The 22956-nt window shown below is 42.4% G+C and overlaps 1 protein-coding gene across 1 annotated transcript; it reads left to right on the top strand.

Annotated features, from left to right (window-relative positions):
* The first annotated feature begins 1315 nt into the window (after positions 1-1315).
* On the top strand, positions 1316-22108 carry LOC138799226 (uncharacterized). The gene is made up of 10 exons (XM_069980120.1): positions 1316-1656; positions 13196-13271; positions 14420-14551; positions 14640-14763; positions 15281-15341; positions 15423-15469; positions 15648-15723; positions 16408-16479; positions 18014-19573; positions 20417-22108. Exons 1-10 carry the CDS (start codon positions 1628-1630, stop codon positions 20604-20606), a joined length of 2367 nt encoding a protein of 788 aa, XP_069836221.1. The 5' UTR covers positions 1316-1627; the 3' UTR covers positions 20607-22108.
* The last annotated feature ends 848 nt before the right edge of the window (positions 22109-22956 follow it).

Here is a 22956-nt window from a genome sequence, read left to right as displayed (position 1 = left end):
ATGCAAGGAACTACAGTGCAGCCCCATTGAAGTGAATGAGAATGGGGGTCCTAAATACGGTACAGTATACCCTAGTGTCCTGCCATTATATATGAGATGGGAAAACCTGTTCAATGTTCCTGAAGTCGGGCTGGCCTGGCAATAAATCAGTAACCTTTTAAACATTTTATGTGCAAAATACCTCCTGGTGTTAAAGGGACTTCTCATTCATGGCCTATTTAGAGGTGCCATGTCTTATTATACACAGTGACTGTCCGGCTTTGGCCATAGCAACCAATCACAGCTCAGCTTTCATTTCTACCAGAGCCTGTCACTATATGGATTGGATTGCTATTGGTTTCTATGGGCAGACAGTTTCTGGCCAAGTTGAGTTCCATAATGCTGCTCAACTCCTATTCACTTAAAGGGGTTGTCCAGCTAAAATCTTTTTCTTTTAAATCAACTGGTTTCAGAATGTTATATAGATTTGTAATTTACTTCTATTTAAAAATCTCAATTCTTCCAGTACCTATCAGCTGTTGTATGTCCTGCAGGAAATGTTTTCTTTCCAGTCTGACACAGTGCTCTCTGCTGCCACCTCTGTCCGTGTCAGGAACTGTCCAGAGCAGCAGCAAATCCCCATAGAAAACATCTCCTGCTCTGGACAGTTCCTGTCTCGGCCAGAGATGGCAGCAGAGAGCACTGTGTCAGACTGAAAAGAAAACACCACTTTCTGCAGGACATACAGCAGCTGATAAGTATGGCAACACTTGAGATTTCTTAATAGAAGTAAATTACAAATAATAGTGCAACATATAAGGTTGATTAAAAAAATAAACAGGGTATATTACAAAACTGCTTGCGATCACAACCCGATGAATTTTTTTTTATTTTATTTTTTTGCAACAGTGCGGCTCTTTACGGCTTTTTTTCATAGCACGCAGTAGGGTATGGGATGCTGTATGGGCCAGATTCCCTGATGCATACAACATACCATTCAAAGGTATTTCAGCACAGACTATAGCCCTGTCACGTGGTATGAATCGCTGTTAACCCTTTATTGGAGATATGTTTAGTATAAAATTGCAAAACGAAAAGGTAGCGTATTTGCCTATAGCAACCAATCAGGGCTCTGCTTTCATTTTTCTAAACGAAAATTGAAAGGTGGAATCTGATTGGTTGCTTTGGGCAATGCCTGTTCTAGTTTTCCTATGTCCATCATATGATAAAACCATATGCGCTTCACGTATAAGTAGTTCTGAGCAGCGTCCCACACATTACGCTAAGTGCGTACGATATTTACGTACGCATGCGTAGTGGATACCAGCGCGCTCCTCGGTGACGTCATCGGAAGGCCTAGCTCTCCGTTCTTCCCAGAAGCAGCTGCAGGTGGCGGCCGGTCAGTGCGCCCATAGCCGCCTCTAGTGTTCCCATTCAGAGTCATTGTGTTCGGTCTAGCGGCAGGAGGAGGCCTTCCCCTCACCTCAGCGCCCGTTCTGACGCCTGTGTGTGTCGGTAGGGATCAGGGGACATCTACGCAGTAGCCTCGCTGGTAGACGCGCGTTGGCCTTTGCCGTCGTCCATTGTCGCATCCGGTATAAACCGACGGGGGATAGTGAGGCCCCCACAAGCGCGAGCCTTTGTTACCATGGTGAAGAAGAACAGCATCCCGGAGAGGTGAGTATGGCCAGTCCGCCATGACGTTACACATTGATCTGCTTTCTATCCCCCATCTCCAGTCTGTGGCCCTCCAGCTGTGGGGAGAGCATGCTGGGGGTTGTAGTCCTACCTCAGCTGGAGGGATACAGGCTGGAGACCACTGCTACAGGGCAGTCCCCTAAAGGTAGGTATGTGTATATGGAGGTAAGTATAACCCTGTGCACCATAGACTCCTGAGCTGCTGCTAATATGGCTGCTATAGACCATGAGCGATAAAAAAAACTGCGAATAAAATCAGTGTAAAACTGATCATGCAAAAAAAAAAAAAAAAAAACATATATATATATATATATATATATATATATATATATATATATATGGAAAAATCTGGAATAGGAAGCTTGGTGTGACCCTGACCATAAGCAGGAATGATGCTTATCCTGCGATCAAGGTCCCATTGACTTCAATGGGACATTAAGGGCCTGTTCACACAACAAAAGAGGTGGAATTTCAAGCAAGGCCCACGCTGCGGACGCCACATAAAAACTCTGCCAGTCCCGTTTCAGTGGGATTTCTTGTGAGCCTTGCTCAAAGGATTGACATGGAGGTGCACAAGAAATCTCATTCAAGTGGCATCCGCGGCGAGGGCTCTGCTTGAAATTGTGCCTCTTTAGCGCAGTGTGAACGGCCCCTTAGCGTGTAAAGCTGTGTATGTGACATTACTACTTTTTTGCGTGGATCCCATAGAACGCTATTAGAGTAGGTTTTCTGATGGTGAGACCACATTGCTTTTCTCCTGGAAGATGCCACTAAAACTAGACTATTAGCCATGTGACCGTGCCTGTATACGGGTGACTTCCAGCTCTAGCTGTGATCCCATATATATATACTATAACTTCATGTGCCTTTATTTTTACTGAGTTGTCAGAAAGCTTTACAGATTCGTAAATTATTTCCAGTAAAGTCTTCCAGTACTTATCAGCTGCTGTATGTCCTGCAGGAAGTTGTAGATTCTTTCCAGTCTGACACAGTGCTCTCTGCTGCCACCTCTGTCTGTGTCAGGAACTGTCCACAGCAAGAGAGGTTTTCTATAGGGATTTGCTGCTGCTCTGGACAGTTCCTGTCATGGACAGAGGTGTCAGCAGAGAGCAGTGTGTCAGACTGGAAAGAATACACCACTTCCTGTAGGACATACAGCAGCTGATAAGTACTGGAAGACTTGAGATTTTTAAATAGAAGTAATTTACAAATCTGTATAACTTTCTGACCCCAGGTGATCTGATAACCCCTCTGGAGTACCCCTATTAACAAGTGTGAACATGGCTTAAAGGTGCCCATCAAAGTTAAACTACAGCTCGTGCTTTTTCAGAAAAAAAAAATGTGAGCATGCGCAATAGTCTGATCACCAGTATCACTTGTCGGTCCTATCAGCCATATTATGGCAGCAGCCTTACTTACTGGTTACTATGTCATGAAACCCTATTTCAGTCCAGTTACCTGATGAGCTGCAGATCCATGTGTAACCATGTAGACTGTGTCAAATGTTAAGGATTTTAAAGTGACCCAGTGATCTCCCCATAAGGTGATCTATATGTAAGTGTATGGCGATGGCAGACACTTGCACTATAGTGATACCTGTTGGGCAGAAGTGGATACCAACTGTATGTTACTGAATGTCTCATAAAGGTATGTAATTCATACGTGGATACTGGTATTAGGTAAGTTTACATGTTTTTATTTCGGGCTCCTGATCCGAGCTTATGTGGCCCTAAACAGTGTATAACAAGCCTGTCCTGTGCTACATGGTGTATACTAGCACTGCAAATCCACTGTCTGTTGTTGGTTTTGGATGGTTGTGTGAGCCCTATAGGGTTGTTGGGTAATGTTGCCTTTTCTAGTTATTTTTTCTGTAGATGTAAAGGGCAAATGTAGTCTAAGATGTCGGCTCATGATTTATAATGCTGTTTTGTGGTCGTTGCGCTCTGAAGAGTTTGGTCACGTGCGTCTTCCATGACGAGATATTGACCGCCTTCTCCTCTTCACTGCGCCGTCATACCTTCACACTTGGATGTGTGTGATTTCGACCTTTTATTGAAGTTATACCATGTAATGTCGATATACTAAATGGAGCCAAGCAGCAAAATTGAGAAGCCATCTTCAGCTTAGGATCCAGGTCTGTGTCAGAGAAGAACAGTGGACCAGACGTGTCCGTTCATTAGGTGGATGCCTATTTATCCGCAATGCTACACGTTTGCTAAGAATCTGCTTTCCCCTGCGGTCACAGCTGATTATCAGCAACGAGTGTCCCTAGAAACACTTGTTTGGTCGATAATCGGCCTGTGTTATGGTGCGTTTACACAGACAGATTTATCTGACAGATTACAGCCAGGAACAGACTATAAACAGAGAACAGATCGTAAAGGAAAGACTGAAATTTCTCCTCTTTAAATCCATTCCTTGCTTTGGCTTCAAAAATCTGTCAGATCTGTCTGTGTAAACGCATCGTAAAAGTGACAACGATCAGCTGATGAGCAGGAAAACCCCCACCGTTCGCAACTTTTACGCGGCACTAAAAATTTTTGCTATTGGCCGCACGTCATATGGCCGAAGATTTATTTTAAAAGGATCTTCACCTGTATTCAGAAAGCTGTGCAAGATAGAAACAGGAGCTCTATTCAAAAAGTTTGGCAAAAAGTTTTCTTTTAGAGACAACACGACTCTTGTCTCCAGTTCAGGTGCAGTTTGCAATTAAGCTCCATTCACTTCAATGGAACTGAGCAGCAAAAACCCACCCAAGCTGGAGACAAGAGTGGGGCTGTCTCTGGAAGAAAGTGGTCATGTTTTTGTAGTGCTGGATAACCCCTTTAATAAGGTTGAAAGAAGATGAGTCCATCAGGTTCAACCTGGAGAAACCCTCCTGTGTTGATCCAGAGGAAGGCAAAACCCCCTATGAGGCCGATGACAATTCCCCTGTCACTGGGAAAATTTCAAAATGCTGTTCGGTTCCAGCAGTGATGCTTCTCCATTAGAATCAAGCCTGGATACGTCACCAAGGGGATATCATTACACTGGGGGGCGCCGGGCCCACCTCCACTGCATAGAGCACCCCGCTGCACATAAAGAAAGCTGTGTCGAGTTCAGAAAGTTTTATATAGATTTTGTAATTTACTTTTACTTTAATTTTCTGCTGTATGTCCTGCAGGAAGTGGTGTATTTTTCCCAGTCTGACGCAGTGCTCTCTGCTGCCACCTTTGTCCATGACTGGAACTGTCCAGAGCGGGAGAGGTTTTCTATGGGGATTTGCTCCCGCTCTGGACAGTTCCTGACATGGGCAGAGGTGGCAGCAGAGAGCACTGTGTCAGACTGGAAAAAATACACCACTTCCTGCAGGACATACAGCAGCTGATATGTACTGAAAATGTTTTAAATAGAAGTAAATTACAAATCTATATAACTTTAATAGCTGATTTGAAAGAAAAATAATTTTGCTGCATAACCCCTTTAAGTCTATGTTCTGGCACAGATATAAGAAAACCCCTCCAGAGATAGATGGCCACATTTTAGGAGAACGTGTTCAGTTATCACACTGCCATCAGATGATCTGAGTAAATAGTTTGTGTCTATATGTCTTACATTCTCATAAGATAACTCTGTATAGTCAGGGTATGGTGATACATGTACGTGGATAGTCTGAGTGTAGACTGTGCCAATTATCTGAGTACTGTATAAGAACCTTGCGGGCATCACACATATCCAGACAACTGAGTGCTAGCCCCAAAGCCCAAAACTGCATATAACATACAAATACGAGAAGGGAGCTTTATAATAACAGGCTGCACCTCAAAATAATGTACCAAAGTATCTAAATCTTTTATTATGCACAACCACAAGTCGGCTCCATCCACCCCTCGGAGAGCTGCACTGTGTGATATACTTTTTATTTTTCACTTTGGGATTTTTTTTTTTTTTTTTTGCACCCTTCTATTTCTCCTTGTGTTTCTATATTTTACTACTGCTGGTGCATGCCACATGGTGTAGATGCACCGTATGATGTACCCTGCATTTAGCACTGACATTTTTAGCGCTATTTTAGCACTATTTTTCATTATGATTTATGTTGATTTATCTGTTGCTCTCACTTTGGTGGGATTGTTTGGTGTACATTGAGCTTTATAAGGCTCTGTACATGTATTTTGTATGGTTTTTAAATGTCTTGTAATTTTTTTGGTTGTGCATGATAAAAGATTTGGATACTTTTATACATTACTTTAAAGGGAACCTGCCAACCCCCCGTGCCAGGGTGACAGGCTCCCGACCCCCCGTTAGAGCCCCCTATACTTACCTAATCCCGCCGGGTCCCGCTTCTGGAGGTGGTCGGGTGATGAAGGTCTCAGCCGCTGCAGCCTGGCGCGCGCGCTCCTCAGATGAGTCCAATGCTCATAGAGAATGACAGGAGAGTCCAGCGCTCCGTCATTCTGAGTGTTGGACTCATCTCTCAGCGCGCGCGCCGGGCTGCAGCGGCTGAGATCTTTATCACCCGACCACCTCCAGAAGCGGGACCCGGCGGGATTAGGTGAGTATAGGGGGGTCGGGAGCCTGTCACCCCGGCACGGGGGGTGACAGGTTCCCTTTAAGACACAGTCTGTTATTAAAGGAGAAGTCTGGTGAAATTTTTTATTAAAGTATTGTATTGCCCCCCAAAATTTAGACAAATTACCAATATACACTTATTATGGGAAATGCTTATAAAGTGCTTTTTTTTCCCTGCACGTACTAATGCATCAAGGCTTCACTTCCTGGATAACATGGTGATGTCACTTCCTGGATAACATGGTGATGTCACGACCCAACTCCCAGAGCTGTGTGGGCTGTGGCTGCTGGAGAGGATGATGGCAGAGGGATGCTGTGGGACACAGGACACTGGAGGGACACTGAGCATCCCTCTGCCATCATCCTCTCCAGCAACCACAGCCGCACAGCTCTGGGAGTCGGGTCGTGACATCACCATGTTATCCAGAAAGTGAAGCCTTAATGCAGTAGTAAGTGCAGGGAATAAAGCACTTTATAAGCATTTCCCATTAAAAGTGTATATTGGTAATTTGTATAACTTTTGTGGAGAAATACAATACTTTAATAAACATTTTCCCTGGACTTCACCTTTTAAGCTCCCTTCCTCATTTCTGTAATCTATCTCTGAGGAGGGTCTGCATTTATGTTTTGGATGTGTGAAGTTTTCTTTTTGAGTGTGTTGTACACTGGAATCCCACATAAAAAGCACCCCCCACCCTCCCCGTTTTCCCCATACACAGGAAAGCACAGCCAAACATTCCTGTGTTCTCTGTGAGGAGTGGAGTGTTAGGGTGCCTTCACACGTACCGTATCGCTGAGTTTTTAGCGCTGCATGTTTGGTGCGATTTTTACATGCGAGTTTTGATTTTCACATGATTTTCATGTGAAAATCAAAACTCGCATGTAAAAACGCAGCGATAAATACGCAGCGATACGGTACGTGTGAAGTTACCCATAAAGAGTCTGTCAGCTGTAATTCAAGTTTCAAACTGCTGACACTGTTAGAAAGCTGTAAGGACAAGGAGACACATGATACCTTTCATATATCTGTCTGTGCTTTCAGGATGTAGAACAATGTTTTTATTCTGTGGAACCAAGAGTCAGAGGTGTTCGCTAACTCCTGACTAGCTGCGAGCTGGAATGCCTCCTCCCCCTCTTACTGCTTGATTGACCCCTGGAGTCCCAAGCAGGTTCAGATATGGGAGGGAGGAAGTGTTACAGCCTAGTGCACTTCAAGAGCTCAGAAAAGCCTCTTTTTAGGGTAAATTCACACTGGCGGATCCGCCGGGAGTCTCACGCACAAAATCCGCAGCTAATCTGCAATACACTTGTTGTTGTTGTTGTTGTTGTTGTTGTTGTTGTTATTATTATTAATACGTGTATTGCGGATTTCGTGCGCGAGACTCCTGGCGGATCCGCCGTGTGAATTTACCCTTAAAAGTATTTTTTTATGTAATGGAATCACAGACAAATATATGAAAGGTACCTGGTGTCTCCTGGACCAAAGGGCTATCTAATAGTGTCAGAAGCTTGGAACATGAATTTCAGCTGACAGATTCCCTTTAAGATATAGACATGGGTCTGCCCATCTTATACATGTGTGCACGCACAGGGTCCCACTTCACTTTCAGTATCTTAACACTCCCTGCTGTGCATCCATTTCTATGTTCTGCTGCAATGACATTGCAAGCCCACCCAGATAGTGTCCCACCTCAGTTGCCAATTGACTGAGGAGGTGGGGGTGTTAATAGTCAAGAAAATCTGTCTGAATACCTGACACTAATCAGTATTTACATTCAGGAAACCATCAGGAATTCCTGAGTACTGTAGTTTCCACGCCCAATACAGTCTTGTGGGTCAGGATACCTGACCGGATTTCCTGTTTAAAAAAAAAAAAAAAAATCTGGCCAGATTTTCCTGATGTGTAAAGTAGACCTTTAACCCCTTAAGCACCCATGATGTACCGGCATGCCAGAAAGTCTGGGGGCTATCAGCAGCCGGGTCCTCGCTGGAAATAATGGGCCACAGTGGAACGACGGCCAGCAGACCGTTGTATTCTAAAATTTTTCAGCATGTTGAAGGACAAGGATCAGCCGACTTTGTGCATGTCAGCTGATCATTGCCTTTTAACAGGAGCTATTACATCAAGTTATTATTGACCATAACAGCCGACAATGCTTGGTGTAATAGGGCCTTTAAAGGAGAAGTCCGGTGAAAATGTTTATTAAAGTATTGTATTGCCCCCCCAAAAGTTACATGTGGATCCTTGCCCATCAGATATATTGGTATTTGATCAGGAGTGATTAGTGGATCGAATATTTAGAGGTTTTTGTGCAGCCTCAGACCCTACCTCAGTCCTAAAATAGGACTCATTTAAAAAATCGTGCTTTAGAAGAGCAGTCACCATAGTAAAATCCAAGCTTGTATTCATTTGGCCGTCAAAGGGCGAGAGACGGTTACATAACTAATAGGAGTCTCATCAACAAAATCGCCTTCAGGATAAATCTGTAGTTTTCTTAATAAAATGCTTATAAACATCACTTGTGTTTGGTTCTGTTTTTGCAAGTTATTTATGAGGCTATGTTCACACACCACCTTTTTTGGTCCAATAGCCATGTTTTAGAGGACGGCTGTCATTTCATAATGATGGTCTTTATTTGTATAATGCAGTTATTATGAAATCACAGACTTTCTTTGGCTTCAAAATGACAAAAAAAGATGGCGTGACATAACCTAAATCTGACAGAAGCCCAGACCTGTTACCCATCGCTGCTAGGGGTCCGCTTTTATTTTCTTACCCTTCTCAGAAATAATGGAGGCTTCACTGTTAGGCTAGGTTCACAGTGTGTTTTTATATACTCTTCTTTTTTTTTCACCTTAAAAAGGCTAGAGAAAGTATACGTTAATGGTAAAAATAGATGCCAATGCCATTGACAGTCTAAGAAACTGACTGTGATGTATACATCTTTTTTTTTTTTACACAAATGTTATTTTGTGTATGTCAAAATTAAATGTCCCCTAAGGCTACACACTACAAATATGCCTTCAGTGGCATAGAGATCTCTAAATCGACCCCATGTACTTCTGTGGTCCGAACGTTGTCTTCTCCTGACTACACTTGGGTGATTTTCTGCACTATAAGTTTATACATAAAAAGTGTAGCACACAACACATGAGTCTGAGTACAGACCTGTCTGTGAGAACTGATCGGGGGTGTCTTCCCACTTAGACCTCAATGGATCATGAGAATGAGGGTCACTTGTCTCCTGAGTGAATGGAGAGGCAGTATGCATGCGCAACCATAGGACTTCTAAGCTCACACATGTGCTGCCGCTTCATTCACTTGGAGGAAAATTGATCTCTATTCTTATAATTGGTAAAGGTCCCAGTAGTGTGAGCCTCGCTGTTACTTACAGTCCAGTAAGGTATAACTTTTAATTCATGCCTTGGAATAAATATTTTTACCTCCAATAATTGCCCCATGTAAAAGTAACATTGAGCAGTATTTAGTATGTGATCAAAGTGGGAATTTGTATTGTTTAATAGCACAACACATAAAGACTACTGTTGCGACACCATTGATTTAAAGAAAAAAAAAAATCACAGCGTGACAGGTTTTAGCTACAGAATTTGCACCTAGCACTATGCAGCCGTTCAGTCATGCAGCAAAAAGGGGCGGAAGAACACTGAATGCCATGGCTGTTGGGTATTCCGGATATTGCCATGTGACTTAATGGCCTGTCTTTACATGTCCTTCACAATTCCTCCCCTTCGGTCTTGCATTTTCCTCTGCCATAGGATGTATAGGCTCTAGGGGAACTCTAGTGCCATAAAGGATTTAGTGATGAGCTAGCACACTTTCCTGCTAAGGCGCTGGCCAAGGATGACTTGTGCACAGTGCGAGACAAGAGGAGGGACTTTTACGCAGCATTGACGAGCGCCATTAGTTATGGTAAGCGCTATTTCTCACCGTCATCATGCTACTGAATTAGGAGTCCTATGGAGCCCTAATTTAGTGCCAGTAAGCGACAGTGTCCGTACATAAAAAATTGTAACCGCATAATATCAAGTGATCAGTTTTATTTGGACCAGTGATCTGAGCCAGTGCACACAAGGTCTGGGCATCAGTGCTAGGAAACCGTGGCCCTTGGCTAGTTTAACATGCATCTTGTGGAGTATCTTCATGCAGTGATGTAAAGAGCATACCGAAAATGATGTGATAAAGGTAAAACCTTGAGCAAGAGGCCATCTCATTTGCATAAAAGTGGCAGATGGAGAAATTATTCCAAGCACAGTCATGGTATCTGCAGCTGAATACAACACGTGTTCGAACACACAAAGCAATGGCACATAACATCAGATGAGCACAAAGACTTGACTCCAATGGGTGAAAGAACACATGGATCACTGATCAGTGGAAGAACATGGCTGGGTTAGATGAACCCAGGTCTCTTCTGCACCATGCTGATGGGAGGGTCAGAATTCGGCACAAGCAGTACTGCAAGACAACATTGTGAACCACCTTGCCAACCATGTTCATCCTTTCGAATGGATGGCAGAAAGACATTCCCAGTAGGACAGTGCCACAAGTGTTGGATAGGTTCCAAGAACATGACAGTTCACTTTCATTGCTTCCCATGTCTTCGCTGTCCCCAGATCCAATAGAGCATCTCTGGGATGGGTTAGAACAGGCTGTTCAGAAAATGTTAGTACCTCAATCTGTGCAATACAGTCCTGTCCACATGGGCCAATACCCCTGCAGAACAAATTAATCACTTAGTGGAATCTATGCCAAGACAAGTTCCTGTAGTTCTGAAGGTCGGTGGAGATCCAACATGCTACCAGTTCTGAAGGTCGGTGGAGATCCAACATGCTACCAGTTCTGAAGGTCGGTGGAGATCCAACATGCTACCAGTTCTAAAGCTCGATGAAGATTCAACATGCTATCAGATATGTGTCTCTAAGAAAGTGGCCTTTCACTGTTTGTTCTGATGGCTACATGTATAATATACAATATGGAGATCCATAGCATTATGTAGCAGTCATCAAGATGCCTTTCATAAGGCTGTCTTCTTTCAGTACATCATTCTGCCTCATACTGCTTTGGTTCTCTTGCTTCCTGTCTGAGTTCACTATTGGGTGGGAAGCTGATACCGTGCTCCAGTAATCCGGTCGACAGCATCTCATACCCTATTGATGAAGATGGTGGCAAAGGTTCATGAATATGGCTTTATTTAGGATAACAGGCCTCTAGTCTTTTAGTGTCAAGTAATTGGGGCTTTATGTCCAGTAGTGAGAAATAGTGACCGGCGCTATCGCAATATGAACACGGTCTTATGAGGATATCTTGTTAAATGATGATGCCCTTAACATACAGATATTATGGGGTGCTCCGTTCCTACTGAAGTGAGAAAGCATGAATCATAACTTAGAAAAAAAGTAGCGGAAGGGCACTCACCATAAAACATAACTTTTATTGCAGCTTCATAAAATCAGTCCATTCTTTTTAGGTGATGCAGACGCCAGCACCATGAGGTGAACAACACGTAACAGCCGTTTCGCGTGCGTCAGCACGCTTCTACAGACGTCTGACGCACGCAAAACGGCTGTTACGTGTTGTTCATCTCATGGTGCTGGTGTCTGCATCACCTAAAAAGAATGGACTGATTTTATGAAGCAGCAATAAAAGTTATGTTTTATGGTGAGTGCCCTTCCGCTACTTCTTTTCTAAGTTATAATTGGGGCTTTATACCACTCCTGTTGATGGTGTTATATGTGGTGATCTGTGCTTGGACTGTGAGCTATGTGTATCCAACCTATTGGTTAGATTTGTGGAGTTTCCAGATCCAAAGGGCATTCGTGGTTTTATTGGCAGCATCACAGTTAGGACTAGTAAAAAAAACAAAAAACAAGATATCATCCTATTTTTAAATGTTGCCTTGTTTGAAGCATGGCTGCAGAGATGCCAGTGAACATGGCTTTAGGCCTTGGATGTTGATGGCTGTTCTAAAGTCAGCAGGCTACCTTCTACTAGGTAGGCATGTATACTGTCCTAAGTAAGGGGGGTAGTATGCTGGTAAATTTTAAGTCTATGGATGATGGATCTGATTATAGTACCTGGAGGTGCCACCACAGACCACATACTCCTTATAACCTTATTGTCTCCTTGATATACACTGTCTAGAGCTTCATACTTAGAGGCCCGGTATGCCTTACTCCTTTCCCTTTTATAATCACCGATCAGGTTCTGCGGTGAAGGCCTGGGGGCCGAAACACCAGCTCGAGGCTCTTAGTGATGATCAGGATAGTATATAGCTCGTTCTTTGGGCTGCACTAACCATTTAAGATCGACTTTGTGACATACTGTACTAAACAAAAAGCCAACTTGTATATGGTTCTAATTTACTTAGAGGGTGGGACTAACCAACTGGCTCACCAAGAACCATCTTCTTATGGTCATTGTGAGAATCTTCCCCATTCAGAACTGTGTTCTATAGTTTAGGCAGTATATTCCACCAGTGGTCATTGCTTGTGGATGTTACGCCCAGCTACATCAGTACATTGTACTGTAATTGGTTGCTGTAAGCGGTGGCTGACAACCTTCTCGTACATCAGTTTACTACAAATGAGGGGAGATGAGATTGATCCAAACACAGTTAAGTCAAATAATTTACTTTTTTAAGGAAAGTAACAAGTGGGCTCTGACATATCAGGGCCACCCACCTGCCTAGGGGGATCCCACTCTGAGATCTTGCTCAAGTCGTACTGCCAATGTTACTGGGTGTGTATGGGGGTCAGATAAATGTTTATTACTCGATGTTGCTTCCTAAGCATATAGACCAGCAGCCCCAGGGCACCAAGCCAGCCAATGTACTTTTTTTTTTTTTTTTTTAAAGTATCTTTCTAAAATGGCATTGACACTGAATTGTATAAAATGTTAGTAGTCTGTAGTTGAAATCCTAAATGTCATGTTTTTTTTCTTACGCAGATGGCGCTCCTTGAAAGCAGTTGGACAGCGGGTACCAGGTTCTCGATTTATTGCCTTCAAAGTACCACTGAAAGGGGTAAGAATGAGTGGGTGCATAAAGAGCACCTTGTTCTTTTGGTAATTGTTGCCTTCTAGGATAGAATACAAGGTATTAGCAACAGAACACTTTGCAGTTTTTAAATGGTTCAGCTTTTAAATGCTTACTTTTAACATACAAAAAAATGTGGTTAACATCATTTATGTGCTCAAAAATGTAAAAAAAAAATAGTTTTGAGAACTTTTTTTTTTTTTTTTTTTTTTTTTTTTTTTTTTTCGTTTAGTATAATGTAAGTCAATGGAACATGGGTCTGAATTGATGGCATACAGCTGCATCTGTGTCTCTCGCCCCCCCCCCCCCCCCCATAAAATGTATCCGTTAAACGGACTGCAAAAATGCAGTGTAAACCTAGCCTTACTTTCTAGTACCAGTTGATTCGAAAATTTATCTTTTTTCTCTCGAGTTCCCTTGTAAGACTTCCGATCAATGTTCTTTACGAAAAAGGGGGGGAACACAGTTCACTTTTGGAGTGGGCGCAGCCGAATTGTCTTTTTCTGAATACAGAAAGGTCATTGGGGGTTGTCAGGGTAATTACAAAGCTTATTTTCTTGTAATTTTCCTTAGGGTGCCTTCACACAGAGAGATTTATCTGACAGATTATTGAAGCCAAAGCCAGGAATGGATTTGAGAAGAGGAGAAATCTCAGTCTTTCCTTTATAACCTGTTCTCTGTTTATAGTCTGTTCCTGACTTTGGCTTCAATAATCTGTCAGATAAATCTCTGTGTAAAAGCACCCTAACTATAGGTTATTATTGACTTTGGATAGATAAATATCTCTCTTCCCATCCTTTGACTCCTGTGTAAAATCCCTCCAACAAGAGAGAATCTCCAAAGCTATCCAACCTGCAGTAAATGCTATTAGCCCATGTGTATGTCAAGCATATACAGTACTTACTGCTTTACCATAGATTTCTTAGCAGGCATTCATCACTTTTTATGTCAAAGCTGAGTGTGTATATGGGGGTGGGCAGATCTGCAGGGTTTCAGCTGCTTTATACTAATTTTACACATGATGCCCTCCTATGAGCAATTCTGTTTAAATATATTCCTCTCTATATCATAAAGCACTGCAGCCTGTGGTGGCGCTATATAATAATTATGATACATGTCACATGTCTTCTTTACAGGTCGCCAGTCAGCGCGTAACACAGAACCAGAAGTTCACCCCGAAAGATTTAATAAATACAATCCGCCAGCAAAATGAAGAGCTGGGGCTAGTCATAGACTTGACCAACACTGAACGTTACTACACCACTAAGGTAGAGTAAATCATGATGATGATATCAACACAGCACGATCTACGGAACCGTTCTGTGATCTTAATATATTTCTGTATTTTTTGTGAAGGATTTACCAAAAAGTGTGCAGTATGTGAAATTGCACACGGCAGGACTCAAGATTCCAGATGACGCCACTATTCACCAGTTCAAGAGGGTGGTATGGAAATTTCTGGCTGCTAATTCCGATAATGGTAAGCATAGATGGATTAGAAAACTTGTGATCTCACTATATATCTCTGCATATGAATATACACACATGACAATGCACATTAGATTTGATCTGTAGCCGCCATAATATGTACGTTTCAGGATGTTGGCGAATCTCGTAATGGAGTGTAGTTACTGTTGCTCCACAATTTAGAGCTGTCATCTGAGCTGGGGCTGTAATGGATGCTGTGTACCTTGCATTACTGTAGGTTCCGATTGATTTCAGCTATTGAGTGTATTGTGTGCCCTGTAAAAAAGAAAGTGCTGGTAAGAATGGAATGAAATGTGCAAGGTAAAGTGAGACACTAGGTTCCCATTGGAATTATTTATTAGGGAGTGCTAATGAACTACCTATATGAGTCCCAAACATGGCCGCCTTCTCTTTGAGATACGTAAAGGTTTGTTCTTAGATAAAACTTTTCAAAAGTGCCTATAGGGTTCAGCTACAAGTAAATCCATGTGTTCTGCTCTTTAAATAACCCTTTTTTTGTGTCTTACTAGATAAACTCATCGGTGTTCACTGTACTACTGGAATCAACAGGACCGGATTTCTTATTTGCAGGTAAGGTAAACTATCAACACAGGGCTATCGCGTTATAGCTCGCTCTGTATCTAAATGCTTTTTGCCTTTTGATACCTATAGGTACCTGATTGATGTAGATGAATGGAGACCAATGCATGCGTTATCTGGTAAGCCCGTAGATGATGGATTTGTGTGTCTTTGTGCAGTTTTAGGCTATAGATTGACGTACTAAAGATTGAATTTAAGCGGAAAAAGGATCATCTTTCCGAACTTTCGTGCGTTGTGAGAACTTAGCAATATGTATTTGTTTTTAGAATTTATTTGTTTTCATTGTTTGCTTTGAAGCGTTCGGTCAAGCTCGAGGACACCCAATTGAAGGGACAGTGTACATTGAGGATATCGTGAAAGGACCCCCTCGAAGGTATTGAACCATGGCATTATTGTATTCTGCACTTGTTAAGAGGAACTGTAACAAGGGGTCTTTGTTTGCAGGAGGAGCTTATATAAACCTGGAAAACAAACTTGTATATATGAGGGATTAGACATCATATTAAAGTAGCAACTAGGTGTCACCATTTCCGTTAAGTTCTGTACAAATGTAGTCTATGTTCCCACTGCATAGAGTCTCCCACCAGAATAGAGTGACTGTCTTACATGAGGATTACCTCCGCATTCATTGTCTATGGGACTGTTGACCTTTGGCAGTTGTATAGACTGGCAAATAGTGGTTCTTGTTGGGGCAAACCTTTTTAGGCTCATAAAATTGGCAAGAGAGAGTCCAAAGCAAATGTAGAATATAAATCATAGGGAAAATCTCAAAAGAATACCATAAAAGTTATAATGTTCCAGAATAGATATTACTAAATATTTTTGTATGTGGTGGGGATTTATAATTGATTCTTTATGTGAGAGTTTGGGTGCGGTTTGTACAATTTTAAATTTAAATGAATATTGTAAAAAGAAAAGAAAAACTTCTTTAATGGATCATGAAATTATAGAAGCGTTAAAGGTCATTTATGTACAAAAATATCTATCTATCTATCGATCTATCTGTGGTGTTTTGATTAATATTTGCTTGTTTTTTCTTTTTCTTTTTTAAATAAAGTAATGTTGGTATAGACCTGCCTCCAATGATTGATGAGCCAAGACTCGAGGATAATGAATACTATGACGACAGGTGAGTGTCCACAGCCTTTGCTATTACAAAAATCTTTGTTACTAGCAGGAGTTTGCGTTACCAGACCCATAAAGATTTTAACATTTATTACTAGAATGCCTTAAATTAATTAAGGAAACATTCTCCTAACCTATTAGTTTTTAATACGTTTTTGTACTTTTTTGTACTTAAATCCCCTGCTGCTACATAGAGGCAGATGCGCTAGGAAGGGGGAGTTGATGAAAGACGTAACATGTTTTTCCTTCCCCGCTCCAGTGCTGGTGCCGGTATTCTGCCACTCCAGTCCCCCGGTCCCGGCCTCTTCTGGGTCTGAGTGAGAATCTGGGATGTGACATGCCAGGCCTGCTCAGCAAGTCAGCGGCCGTGGTGGGGTACCGTCTCAGCCGCTGACTGGCTGAGCAAGCCTAACAAGTCACGTCCCAGGTCCCCACCCAGAAGCATCTGGAAACAGAGCAGCAATCTTAGGCTCCGTTCTCAGGAAGTAAAACTGTCAGAATCCTGCCAGCCTCCGTGTCATAATGGCAGTCTATGGGAGGCTCGTGTGCCTCCTCTCTCCGCACTGAAGAATTCTTCAGCGCGGAGAGAGGAGGCCCGTTTGAACGGAGCCTTATACAGTACAGCTGCAGAAAACCCTACAGACGTGTAAAGCTGGCCTTAAGGTGGCCATACACCCCTCAATAACTGTCAAGCGAACAGTTGACAGTTCTCTCTCCCATCCTGTCTATACACATGAACAATCAGATGGGGAGCTTTAATCTGGCCATTCTTGTAAGAAAGAAACACTGAAGTCACCATATAAAGCATTTTTTTTAAAGCTAGTCATACACATGACGTTGAGCAAGATGACAGCCATTACTCCCAACTATGCCAAAAACATGTCTGCTGGGCTCAACGTTCAAATTTGAATAGCAGATAAGGGAAATTCCCCTCTACCGATTGAAATAAAAGATCGAAATCATACATGTCTATTCCCTATTTATAATCCCCACCCCATTGTGGCAAATGTTAGAGTATGGAGAGATGATTTCTATTACATTCTGCAAGAGAAGAATTTTTATAAACTACAGATTTCTAAACCACCAGTGAGAAAGAGATCATCAGGTAGTTACTGAACATACAGAGGGAGTTTAGAGCGTTGCTTCAAAGCAGTGTCTTTCCTTGATACAATTCTCTAAATGGTAGACTCCAGACTAATGTTGAGTGAACCTGCCAGAATGTTAGGGTTCTGCAACATTATGCAAATCCGAACCCTTAATGTTTGATACACCACGGCTGCAGAAGTTGGTTGCCACCCTAGGGCTACCAAGAAAACATGGATACAGCCTAGGGCAGCATTCAACTTCTGCAGCCGCAGGTAATCAAACGTTGAGGGTTTGGATAAAGTTGCCAGACCCGAACATTTTGATGTCCGCTCAACACTACTCCAGACACGTTTGTGATTATAAGTTAGATTCATTTTAAGCAAAAGCTCCATTCGATTGACAAGGAGGATAAAACAGTTGCATATATTCTTTTAATGTGATACTTCTTGCAGGGATCGAAGGCCTCGGGAAGACTCCTTAAGGTCATTACTTGATCTTATTCCAGGAAATGAATATTCAGATTTCGATGCTCGTGATCCAAGGCCATTAATGCCATATATGAGAGCTAGGCCAGATGAATATCAAGATGACGGTAGGGAGTTTTACAACCCCAGGCCGGAGTTAAGAGGGAGAAGGCCACCACTTGAGGATATGGATGAAGATATTGACCTTCGCATACCAATGCAACATCGAGAACGTCGAGATTTTCCCTCCAATGTGCCAGAACATATGAATGCCCCTGAAAGGTTTCGCAGGCCAATGGATCCAGAGGGCAGATATAACCCTGGGCTAGAAAACAGACAAGATTTTCAGAGCGCTGAACCAAGGCCTCTTATGGGTGCCCGAGATAACTATGGAGCTAGAGATATGCAAAGGCCCCGTGGAATGCCTAATGAACAGATGGGTTATGAAGATAGAGCAAGAGGGCAGCAGAGCCCAGTGCAAGGCTTTTACGAGCAACCTTCTGATCGTATGCAGTCATTTGCACCTGGAAAGATGAGCGCTGCTGGATATGATGACATGGCAGCTGAACGGAGAGTGCGTCCTCTAAACAGGGATTTAGATTTAAGAGAAAGAGCACAGCGCCAGGAGTTTCAAAGCACGGAAAATGAGAATTACAGGTTTGACCCTAGAGAGCGAGATACAATGGCCGATTCTTTTAAAGGCCCTTTTAATGAAAGGATGCACCCAAGAAATGCGAGACCACTAGAAGGTCCTATAAATGCTAGAAATCCGCAACTCCATGGTGAAACAATGAATGAAATGGTAACGCCAAGGGACAGACGAGTCATGGAGATCCCTATGCATGAAAAAATGCACCCAAGAGATCCAAGATTTATGGAAGGGTCTGTAAGTGAAAGGTTTCCCCAAAGAGATGCCCAAGGTACTAGAAATGTAATGGATGGAAGGCCCATGAATGGACCAGTGAATGAAAGGATGCAGTCTAGGGATTCACAGTTCATGGAAGGCCCAGTAAATAATAGAATGTATCCTAGGGATCCACGACAAATGGAGGCTCCAACAAATGAAAGAATGCAGGCAAGAGGTGGAAGATTCATGGACCTTCCTATGAATGACAGGTTGAACCCCCGAGAGGAACAGCCCATGGAAAATTCAGCGACTGATATCGTAACCTCAAGGGATTTAAGAGTCTTAAGTCGCTTAATAAATGAAAGGATGGCCTCCAGAGATGGAAGATCCATGGAGGCACCTCAGAATGCTATGATGCATCCAAGGATTGACCGAGCAATGGAGGGGTCCATGAATAATCAAATGCACTCAAGAGAAGGTCCCATGAATGAACGTATGCCCTTAAGAGATGCAAGAGCCACCGAGGGGCTTATGAATGAGAGAATGTACCAGAGGGATGTACGTCCCATGCAGGGGTCCATGAATGAACAGGTGCACCCAAGAGATCCTCGGGCAATGGAGGGCTCCATGAATGAAAGGATGTACCCCCGTGATGCTGAATTTCCAGTCAACAAACAAAGAGATTTCATGAATGACACAAGGTGAGCTTAGAACCGAATAATAGATTAAATCATACTAATAAATTCTAGGATCTTCTCAATTGTGTTTGTCGGCATTCTTTATTGGATTCATTTTAGTAACACTTTGTTATATACATATATTTATTTGTATACTTTTCAATAGTCTTGTTACTTTTGGAATGTATGATTATGAATGTCCAACCTTGTATGCAAACACATTGTCCTTCAGAAGGAACAAAGCTCTCCTACTAGCCAGACCAATAGGATGGGATGTGCATCTGGAGACTCAACTCATCAAAACTATGTCAGAACCTTTTTACCCATATACACTTCTGATTGGTTATTTTTAGAGATGAGCTCAACTTGAGCATGCTAGAGTCCAATAGTTTGGCATTTGATTTCCAGTGGCCAAAGAAGTTGGATGCAGCTCTGTGGAGTCCTGAAAAACGGATACACCCTTAGGCATGCTCGGGTTGCTCTCATCTCTACTTATTTTGACCTGATGGCATTGTCCTATCTGGGCAGTCACTTCTCTAAAGAAAACAGTCTTGACATTCATCTAATGATCATGGGTTCTGGCTGCTGAAGCTCTACCAGTCTTCAGCTGGTACTACGCAGGAAAGCTGTGGGCAGCCACACCTTCATTTAGTATTACATAGGGATCATTCAGATTAATGGAAACGAGTGTAATGTATAGCTGTGCCAAGTCTGTGATAGTGGGAATTGCCCATATTAGAGGCTCTCTAGTCGACCAATAGTGGATTGTACCCACTTGGACGTCCATATCGCCCTTAACTTCCTGTACTTCTGTGCTTTATACTTATGACTATCTAAATAGACTTCTTTTATCTCTTTTCTCCTAAGACCTTTTGAAGGAAGAAAGATGAATCCTTCCGAAGACTTTAGAGGGGCTAATAGATTTGCGCCATATCCTCCCATTATGAAACAAGGACAACCTTCAGAAATTGCTAGAGGCCCGCCAAGAGATCCCCGCGATATGCTACCTGCATCACAGGATTCCACCGGCTACCCACCAAGAAGCCGATTTAACTAATATTGTCAATCTAACAACTTTCCTTTTTTTTTCCATTTTTGAAATGTCCGTAGTTGTAAAGATTTCTTGTACACCCACTTGTAAAATGTTCCAATTTCGTAGACTTAGGCCCAGATTTGTGAATGTGTGTAAAAAAAACTGGCTACAACAACCAATCGCAGCACAGCTTTAGGCTATGTTCACACTACGTAAAACAATGGCCGTAGTTTTCACCGCAAAACTACGGCCGTTGTTTTGAGGATGATACGATATAGCAATTCGTACGAACTACGGTCGTACGATGCACACAGCGTATAACGAACTACGGCCGTAGTTCGTACGGACCCGCGAAAAATGAACATGTAATTTATTTGCCGCCGGTAATGTTACAACTACAGCCGTGGATTTCAATGCGGCCGCACACGTAACATTTATTTCGGCCAAATAAAACTTGATTTTAATGTAAAAAATTTACTGAGTGGTTTATTGGGCTACTCGCAGTATTTCAATTAAATGACATGTTTCAGCCCGATTAAAAACATGCTAGGAGGCAATATTAAACAACGGCCGTTGTTTCACGACCAGCCCGTATGCTCGTAATTCTACGGCCGTTGTTTTGACCACAATTCCGGCCGGTGAAAACAACGGCCATTGTTTTACGTAGTGTGAACATAGCCTTAAAGTGATTTTGTCACCTCTTACTCTATGTGCGGTGCTGTGCTGTAAACCGTGTCACCTAGGTGGGCCTTCACGTGAAGTTCCGCCTAGGTGACACTGTCCAGTGATGAAATTAAGCGATTGTGGATCAGAAAGAAGACACACGTTTTATACAGGTATATATCAAATGTGACAGGGGGTGACAGTATCACTTTAAGCCCTGATAAAATGAAAGCTTAGCTGTAAATGGTGGATCTTGTGGGCAGTTTATACCAGCTTACACACTTTGATAAATCCTGGCCTTTTTTTTTTTTTTTTTTATAAACTATCCACTATAGGGCACCTTTTTTTTTTTTTTTACTATTATGATGTGAGGTATAAGTATAGCATACTGTAACTAGAAGATATTGATTCAAGAATTGTCTTTCCCACTATCCCCTATTATGAGGATTTGTCAGGACTCTACAATCATAAGATCATTTTATTACCATGTACCCCTCATCGTACATTGCAGGAAGCCATTTCCCTATAAGAAGGATGCTGCCTGTCACTGAAGCGGGAACATGTGACCATCACTTGAGAGGGGAAGGCTGCAGTACCATCAATACAGTGTCCTGCATCTTTATTTCCATAGTATAAAAGAGTAAAATAGGTTTTGTTAATAGTTTATGAGCTGGTCATGTTTGTAGCACCATGATAACATTTCCAACATTTATCCTCATCTAATAATATGACCTTTATTATTTCCCTTGAAGTCAGACTATTGATATAATGGAGACCTTACTGCAAAATGTGCCTGATTCAATGCATCTTTCATTGTAGTATCTTATCAGTTATTAAACCGTGCGGCTGTGTTGTGTTTCCTATGTGCTTGTGGGATTTTGTATGCATATCCTGTTTTTATGAAATGGGTTATCTCATTGCTAGGATGGACTATTAATAATGGGGGGCAGGGCTATCCAGCAGCTGTGAAACGTTTGCAGTTTTTTAGAGTTAGGAGACATCAGCACTAAAAAAGTACAGTTCCTTACATGTTTGGCAGATGAATAATCCACGGATTTTCCCTTCTCTATGAGAGGAAGAAGAGAAAAACATCAAATTGATGCCCTGTCCTTGTCTCTGACATTTATTATGGTTATGGCAGCTTAAAGTGTGGACAGGGGGGAGAGAATACATGTAGGGCAACTCACACAGACTGAACAGGAAAACCGGACAGGATGTAGACTCCTGAACGCAAAGACCTTACATCCAGCATGTAAAGTGATACTGTCGCCCCCTTTCTGTATGAGGACGTCTCTACACAGCTGTAAAGCCTAAATTCTGCAGTTTTCATACCTTACTTTATAATAGGTTTTTTGGTGCTTGATCCAGTGAAAATAGCTTTAGGTTGGTCCATTCCAATGGCTGTCGAGGGGGCGGGCCTAGATGCTAATGTCATGTGGGTGGGGCCTATGCACCGTTGTGTACGAGGCAAAGTAGTGTAGCGGCCGTGAAGTAAGGTATGAAAACTGCAGAATTTAGGCTTTACAGTGGTATAGAGAAGTCCTCATACAGAAAGGGGGCAACCTGTTAGTGTCACCTAAAAGAATGTGGATTGTGGACTGCACTATTTTGAAGGGGTTATCCAGCGCTACAAATACATGGCCACTTTTCCCCCTGCTCTTGTCTCCAGCTTAGGTGTGGTTTGCAATTAAAGAAGCAGTTCACAAAAAAA

Source organism: Dendropsophus ebraccatus, chromosome 8 (assembly GCF_027789765.1).
Source record: "Dendropsophus ebraccatus isolate aDenEbr1 chromosome 8, aDenEbr1.pat, whole genome shotgun sequence".
Classification (NCBI taxonomy): Eukaryota; Metazoa; Chordata; class Amphibia; order Anura; family Hylidae; genus Dendropsophus; species Dendropsophus ebraccatus.
This window is presented reverse-complemented; position numbering and strand designations above follow the sequence as displayed.

Excerpts from the sequence above, each read along its gene's own strand:
- LOC138799226 (XM_069980120.1), top strand. The coding sequence starts at position 1,628 with ATGGTGAAGAAGAACAGCATCCCGGAGAG. Across the intron at positions 14,764-15,280 it reads GGCTGCTAATTCCGATAATG|ATAAACTCATCGGTGTTCAC; the intron begins GTAAGCATAGAT and ends GTGTCTTACTAG. Across the intron at positions 19,574-20,416 it reads GATTTCATGAATGACACAAG|ACCTTTTGAAGGAAGAAAGA; the intron begins GTGAGCTTAGAA and ends TTTTCTCCTAAG.